Source organism: Sus scrofa, chromosome 13 (assembly GCF_054392235.1).
Source record: "Sus scrofa isolate SSC_HxYL_T2T_F1_AM1 chromosome 13, Sscrofa_HxYL_maternal_Yorkshire_Landrace_v2.0, whole genome shotgun sequence".
NCBI lineage: Eukaryota > Metazoa > Chordata > Mammalia > Artiodactyla > Suidae > Sus > Sus scrofa.
Genome location: NC_139395.1, coordinates 189,306,852 through 189,315,416, shown reverse-complemented (window position 1 = coordinate 189,315,416; position 8,565 = coordinate 189,306,852). Strand labels below are relative to the sequence as shown.

Sequence of the window (8,565 nt, the reverse complement as noted above, 5' to 3'; positions counted from 1 at the left end):
CTAGACCTAAACAAGGATAATAGCCATCATTTTTCAAAGTTTAAGAGACTTAGTGATAATGTGTAGAAAGTGGCAGCACAGGGCACAGTAACAAGAAAGCATTCAACACATGGCAGCCAATGCGGTATGTCTTTTAAAAACCAGGTATCTGCTTAGAATTAGTAGAATTGGGCACTCTACTGCTGTTTTTAAATAGCTGAGTGATGCCCACTTACCATAAGAAAGAGTAGAGGGGATAAAGAGCCACTCTGTGTGTGGGGGGAGGGGAGAGGTATACTTACCTCTACATCATACGATTGGTTTTAATCAATAGCTGACAACATGGCTAGAGGCATCTGTGAAATGAAATTACATGCAATGTTTTTCATTATTTCCATTACTGGAGTGAGTGCAAAATGACACTACAAACTCAGTTAAAAAGAATCTCTAGTTTGGAGTTCCTGTCATGGCTCAGTGGTTAACGAATCCGAATAGGAACCATGAGGTTGTGGGTTCAATCCCTGGCCTTGCTCAATGGGTTAAGGACCCGGCATTACCATGAGCTGTGGTGTAGGTCGCAGACGCAGCTCGGATCCTGCGTTGCTTCAGCTCTGGCATAGGCCAGCGGCTGCAGCTCCGATTCGACCCCTAGCCTGGGAACCTCCATATGCCTCAGGAGCGGCTCAAGAAATGGCAAAAAGACAAAACAAAACAAAACTCTAGTGGATATAAATGAGGCAATGAAGATCTTTCACAGCCCCCCCCAACTCCTTTCTTTCTAGAGTAAAAATAAAGGACCCATAGACAAATGGTTTGAGCTGAGAAATTCTCTAAAGGGATTCAAACATTATATCCTGCATTTCATTGCAAGGTTTGCAACCTTCTTTAAATACAAACCAAATCACTTGTTTAGAATAGGACCAGAAAAGTATCTAAAAACTGAGTACAAGTATCACACACAGAGATCAAGCAGTTCCTTAGTTCAAGATAAATATTGGAATCAGTGAACTTGGTGAGTTTTCAGTTTATTTCCAAATTGATACATGTATGTCTGTGTGTATTTACACACCCATGTATATGATATAGACATATATGTCAGAAATGTTTATTCATATAATTACAGCTACTTCCTGTATTAACTTAGACAAGAATGCACAGACAATTTGAACACTTACCTTATTGAATTCATACCCTCGTGTGGCAAAGTGATTTGGCGTGATCGCTATTAGTTTTCTGCTTTGCATTGTCTTATTATAAGTACCAGATAACTGGAAATTGCAGATTGATGGCTGATAACCTCCTCCTTTCTTCAAGAAATTAATATTTAATTGTGCAAATGTTTATTTAATGAGGATGTGTTTCTGATGACAGTACAGACTTTCAATCCAAAAAAATGATGGGACACACTGTTCTAACCTATGAACTCACTTTTGGAATTCTTAAGTTTCCTCTCTTACGTATTCCTCCTGCCAGCAGTGTGTACTGGGCTGTGAGCAGAAGTGAAAGAGAGAAAGAAATAGAGGCCCTGGACACCTGGTGGCTGAGTCTCCCTGGAGGGCATCTGTGGCTATTTCACTTTGTATACAGCTCACCCTATTGGTTACCATCATGAGGCTGCTAACTGTTATTCATAGGCCCTTGTTACATAAAAGCAGCATTGGAGAGTAGCTAAGACACTTAGGGGCAGTGCAATAACTGCATGGGAAGAAATTCACTGGGACTTCCTATGCCTTCACAGAAAAGGCAAAAATAAGCAAATAAAAGCAGTGGTGGAGGAGGATTGACGTCGTGCTCATCTGCAGTGGTGGAAAAAACGCAAAATCCTCTTCTCTGTGAAGCAGCCCATACCCCGCTGCCTGGGAGAGTGTGGGTAACAGTGCAGACAACTTGAAGGACAGACAAGTGGCACGTGATGGTGACAGTCTGTTTCTGGCAAACCTGGAAGATGTCCCAAATGCTGACTCACCATCCACACAGCTATCCATCCATTTATAAAACCATGATGATGCTTTTTTTTTTTTTTTCCCTTTTACTTTGTCTTAAGAGCCTGGAAAAGTCGCTGAATGCTTTCTAAAATGAGGCACTGGGAATAAAGAGCTATAATTGGAACTGAAATCTCCCAACCATTATATCACACCCTTCTTCTATTTATTTTATTTTTTATTTTTTCTGTCTTTTTGCCTTTTCTAGGGCCGCACCCGTGGCATATGGAGGTTCCCAGGCTAGGGGTCTAATCGGAGCTGTAGCCACCGGCCTACGCCACAGCCACAGCGACGTGGGATCCCAGCCTCCTCTATGACCTACACCACTCCTCTCATGGCAATGCCAGATCCTTAACCCACTGAGCAACGCCAGGGATTGAACCCGCAACCTCATGGTTCCTAGTCGGATTTGTTAACCATTGAGCCACGACAGGAACTCTGTATCACACACTTCTTTTAAAGCACAGGGCAGGCTTCTAGGTGAAACAGGCTATGTTGCACATATGAGGGTCAAATACCTCTTTCTGGTCCAGCAGAAACAGTAAGAAAAACCAAGTAAACTTCGGAACAACATGCCCTTTTGCATGAGCAAATATAAAAAAAAATCCCTTTTTTTTTCATGTAAATAAACATCACATTCTCCTCACAGTTTTTTTGGCAAGTGTTAAAATCCAGATGTAATGATTTGAATTATGGAGACAAAAGCACAGAACTACTATATCTTAATTCCTCAAACTATCAATTAAGAAACTCTGCCCTAAAGTATGAATGTTTCTCAGCCATTCTCTACAAATCACCATAAATAAGATAATAGAGCAGAAAAATTAGTAGGGAGTTCATTTGATTTTTTTTCCCCCCTGAAGGCTGGCTTCAGTGGGAAAATTTATCTACATTTCAATTCTCATGCGTTGTGAATGATAAATGAACTCCACTGCATAGAGGACATGACATTGCTGTGCCTTATATTTCTGTTTTTTTTTTTTTTTCATCAGAATGTTCTATGTAGCCCAGTTCAGAGCTCAGTGTTTGTCTCCCTACAGGAATGTGTAGAGGAGTGAAACCCTACTGCTCTGGGGAACCCTAGTTCAGGACATGATTCAAAACAGGCAAAAAGAAATAGTCTGAGAGGTGCAAGGCCAGCCAGAAAGCTGCTTCACTGTTTGGTTTCTCTCAGGCATGTCTGCTCTGGTCCATTCTAAACAGGAAGAGCAATAGGAAACTTATTTTACGATGCTTTCATCACCAGATTCAATGGCTGCAGGACCAGAAACAGTGAAAATATATTTGCCCTGAAGCTGCAAGCAGAACACGAGAGGAAAATACATTACCTTTCATGCTTCCCCCAGATCTATCTACGCTCTCTCCTGTATTATTGGAAGAACAGGCTCCTTATCCAGACAACCTCCTGTATGGTCCCGCATGGCAATGGCTATAACCCTGATGGGTGACAAATGTTGAACTGATATTGCTAAGGGGAGTCTGGAGTCAGAGGAAAAAATATGTGCATTCTTTTACAGTTGCTACAAGAAAAGTCAATTTATTGTCGCTGGTTATTTTTTGATCTTGAGGAACACAGTGGCTAAATCCCTCATTTTATGTTAGAGACGAAGACATCAACTAAGGACAGGGCAAAGTGAGAAACACCAAAGGTACAGAAAAGAAAATATGAAAAGAGTTGACCTTCAGAGTTCAAGTGGTATAAAGTGGGAAGCATTCCAGGAAAAATGTTGACAGTTCCAGTTTTTACTATTAAAAACAATGATATTTTCTGAATAAACTAATATTAAACTAAAACACCAAGCATCGTTAGCAGGAGGGAGTAAATTCTATTTGGGATAATAAAGCAATTACTAACATCCATTAATATTAAAAAATGAAAGAAATCTGTAGTTTTCTATGCTTCCTAGAACATGAAAAAATCAAAACAGTAAAAATACTTAAAAAAGCCAACAGAGATCAATCACTCTAATTTTTGATGTTGGTAATAAACATATTGGAGAAAAAATTATTATAAGGCAGACAGTAAAATTCTGCATCTCTCTGTTGAGATTATTAAAAATGTTCAAACAGGAGTTCCTGTTATGACTCAGTGGAAACCAATCTCACTAGGATTCTTGACACAGGTTCGATCCCTCACCTCGCTCAGTGGGTTAAGGATCCGTCATTGCTGTGAGCTGTGTAGGTTGCAGACGTGGCTCGGATCCTGCATGGCTGTGGCTGTGGTGTAGGCCAGAGGCTAGAGTTCTGATTCAACCTCTGGCCTGGGAACCTTCACATGCCATGGGTGCAGCCCTAAAAAGACAAAAAAAAAAAAAAAAATTTAAACAATAAATATAAAAAAATCTCACTAGATTACATGATGATGAGAATATTATTGGTACAAAAATGAAGATGTAAAATGAAATAAACTATAATATCAAAATGTCCTATATGTCTGCTAAGAAAGAAAAAACCCAACTATATTCTACTTTAGACTCAATATTTTATTTGTTTGCATGTATTTTTATATTTTACACCTAGGAACCTCCATGTATTGTTCTTGGGGGAAAACACTTGACAAAAGCAATTAACTTACATTACACTGTTAAATTCAAACCTTACACTGTGAAGACTAAAGAACACATTAGTAAGGTCAATTAACATGATGACAATATAGCATATAACTACTCTGGTCTTTTTGACTTTCCACAGAGGTCGAAGTGGGGGAAAAATGAGTTCTAGATGTGAAGTAATTTCTTGCCATTTTTTTAAAAGAGCCATGAGAGAAAACTAGCATATCTCTTTATTACATAAGAAATGAAAGCATAAAAAATTATAAGCTAGAACACAAAACACCATGGTTTAGACATTGTGTTATTATCAGTAACAGGCACAGTACACAGATCATGGCAATGCTAAAATACTAATAACACATCTGTAAGGGAAAAGCATCGCAGAAGGTTTTCTGTAGTATTTTCTAGTGTGTATAATCAGCTGGCATTCCTTTCAGGAAATCAAACTATTACTCTACTTTGAAGTGAAAGCAAATAGCACAGTTCAGACCTAGATTCAAGACTCTGCTTGAGTTATAAGGAAGATGGTTATTATACAGGTTTAGCTATGACGAAGCCTCTTTTGCTAATCTCTTCCATTACTGAACCAATTTTTAACAGAAAGTGTTCCACATACAACTTATTATCATGATAATCAGATTAAAACCAAAAAATAAAATAAAATAAAATAAAACGGAAGAAGCAGTTGGTACTAATGTAAAGGAAAATATCAGATCTTTAAAAAGAGTGACAGATGTTAGGTCTCATCTGTGCATCATAATTTCTCAGTGATGAATGAATTATATATCAATGATTATAGGCCTGTGGTCTACTATTAAACCAAGGGGAAATTTCATGATTGAGTTTCTCACTGAGTTGAGATAGTTAATTCAGCTTCTAAAAGTGCTCACATTTAGAGCCAGAGAGTAGCTTAGATATCTGGGTTGGTCAGTATAATTTCCAATTACAAAATAGTACCTAAAGGAAAAAAGAAAGTGTTGCGAAAATGTGCCCATATGTGGGAAAGATCTCAGAGTGGAGATAAGCATTTTAACGTTCACTCTAAATAAATCCCATAATATCACAGCAAAATTAACATCAGCAAAGGCAAGTGTGCAATTTTGCTTTATTTTTATTGACTGAAAGTAAAAGATATCTTGTGAAATGTTACAATTAAGCTCAGAAAAGGAGATATTAGCGTCTACCAAGATAGTACGTGAACAAGAGAACACAAGATAAAACTTATGCAAAATAAGGCATGGCTGAATTCATAGGCAATGACTTTATATTAACTTTGACACAATTCTTAGTTTTATATTATGACTATATACTTATTACAGTATTTCTAAACACAATTTGATAAAGGAGAATAACAGTCTTGGCACTCTGTTATTTAGACCAAGAGACATTAGAATAAAGTCATAGAATATCTGCCATTAAAAAAAATACTTATACATTCAACAGAAATAATCAAACATGACACATGATTCAAATTTGAACTTAAAAGGATCACATAATTGGCCAGTAAGACAAAACTATTTAAACACATAATTTTATATATATATGGCACTTCATTTGAGACACCTAGCTGTCCAGATGGCTGGAAGATATAGTCTAGAATCTGTAAAATTTCAAAACTATGACCCCCTCTACTCCTTAAAGAAAACTCTGACATTCATTTTCATAAGCCAATATTGAATTTCAGACATCTGACATTTTGCCTAGACAAATATATTTTGAAAAGCTTGCACATTATAAGCTCTGTGACAATAAGTGTGGGAAAACAAAGCGCGCATCTTCCTCTTGTGGAGCTGAAATCAGACTCTTCAGTTGGGCGGGTCCACGTTCTGAAGGATGAGGGCCACTCGGTTTGGAATGTACACCTAAGTCAACACAATCGCGTCAGTGCCGTTGAAAGAAACTCTGAGCATGATGTCATCCTGTCAAAGGGGCTGAGGTGTCACAGGCCTCACTTTCGCCTAAACTGCAGTTATCTTTACACTTCTACTGGCTCTGAGGAAACTCAGTTCCATTGTTCCAAAGGTTCTGGCGTCAATGACAAAACTCCTGTAAAAGCAATTACCACTAGAGGGCTCCATACGCTTTATAAAATTCAATGTTCCTCAGATAGTGGGGACATGAATGATACTTGCTGCACTCTTTAGGCACTAAGAGATGGTGAAGGAAGGCTGCCCCCCAGTTCACAGTGGTATTCTATTCAGGGGGGATAAAAGTAACACACAAAAGATTTCTTATATCAAGACACTTTCATTATCGTTCTGATTTTTGTTTTCTCCTATCACTTTAAGCACAAAATCTTAAAGAGAAGAGAAAAAGTTATCCTAAGTGCATTTCAGGCCCCACTTCAATTTAAACCAATCAAGAAGCTTGCCTCTGCACTGAAAATGCATTCTACACTCTCCAGCCCACGCAGAGTCCTGAGTCAGCACCTTTTTGAACAAGTACGTCTCCTGCCTCAGATCCATTTTTCACTTGTCCCTTCCATTCCCCACCCGCCACCCCACCAGCCTCACCTTCCACCCTACCAGCCGTGGCAACCAGGCCTTTTCCTTCCTTGAACACACAGCATCCTTCCCTACCTTTCAATCCTGGCTCCTGCTTGCCCTTCTTTTCTGAACACTTTTCACCCAGCTATTTTCCTCTCTCTCAGCCTTTGAAAAATACCAGCTCCAGGAGACATGTTCCCTGACAACTGTAGGTCAGATGCTGTCTCTATTTCATTCTATCACGTCACTGTATTTGTTTCTTTCTGAACACATAACTACAATTTGTAGTTTTTTTTCAAGTATATGATCAAGGTTTATGAGGGCAGAGGCCATATATCTTCATATTTCTAACTTTCAGTAGGTGCCAGTGATGACTGAATAAAAGAATGACCCAGCAATCCCACTCCTGGGCATCTATCTAGAGAAAACCCTAATTCAAAAAGATACATGCACTCCGATATTCACACCAGCACTATTTGCAATAGACAAGACATAGAAGCAAACTAAATGTTCATCAGCAGAGGAATGGATAAAGAAGATGTGGTACATATATACAATGGAATATTACTCATCCATAAAAAGAATAAAATAATGCCATTTACAGCAACATAGATGGACCTAGAGATTGCCATACTAAATGAAGTTAGTCAGACAGTGGAAAGACAAACATCATATCGCTTATATGTGCAATCTAAAAAATGTATACAAATGAACTTTGCAAAACAGAAACAGACTCAAAGACTTTGAAAACAAACTTATGGTTACCAAAGCATGACAGATCACTGGGGGAGGGATGGACTGAGGGTTTGGGATTGGCATATGCACAATGTGGTATTTGGAATGACTGGCCAATAGGGAACTGCTATATAGTACAGGAAAGTCAATCCAATATTCTGTAATAACCTAATGGGAGAAGAATCTGAAAGAGAATTGATGTGCATACCTGTATAACTTAATCATTTTGTTGTATAGCAGAAATTATCACAATATTATAAATCAACTATAATAAAACTTAAAAAATGAAAACAAAAAGAATGAATAAAAGAATAAATTGAGATCAATGTGCATATTTTATAGGATATTCTTTAAAACACTTACATCTAAAATAATTTTTAGAAAGTTGAGAAGTGATTTGAACTGCTTGATGCTTATCTATGTGCCATTTTACAAATAACAGATTTAATTACTATTAACAAAGCAGACAGTAAAATTATTATACATTGCTGTCATCATTGTGACAGTATCTCTCCACTTCTGACTTATTGTGAATATTTTACTATTTTCAGTCACTTTATCTTTAATTGAAAATTTGACTGATGGTTAAAAAAAGAAAAATGCTTTTATAGTTTAGAACTGGAATGAAAGAAGCAAAGTAAATAGAGATTTAGGGGGAAAAAAAAAGAGAACAGCTGATTTTCATTGAATGAGACCATCGTATATCCAAAGCATCTCAATTTTGCAAATGAACAAAATGTTTTCCCTTAAGGTTTCTTGCAACTCTTTAAAATCAGATATATAAATACAGTTGTTTAGTTGTGAACATTAAAGATTAAAGCACTTTTTAAA

General features: G+C 37.5%; 1 protein-coding gene across 3 annotated transcripts in view; it reads right to left on the bottom strand.

The window, feature by feature from the left end:
* Positions 1 to 5,606: 5,606 nt before the first annotated feature.
* Positions 5,607 to 8,565, bottom strand: part of GBE1 (1,4-alpha-glucan branching enzyme 1) — a 276,806-nt gene continuing 273,847 nt past the window's right edge. For all 3 annotated transcript variants that reach the window (XR_014823705.1, XM_021070783.2, XM_084989233.1), the window contains one exon: positions 5,607 to 6,375. Coding sequence is in view for 2 of the 3 variants with exons in the window: in XM_021070783.2 (XP_020926442.1) it covers positions 6,319 to 6,375 (57 nt within the window). In the remaining variant the exon portion in view is untranslated. The remainder of the gene's footprint in view (positions 6,376 to 8,565) is intronic.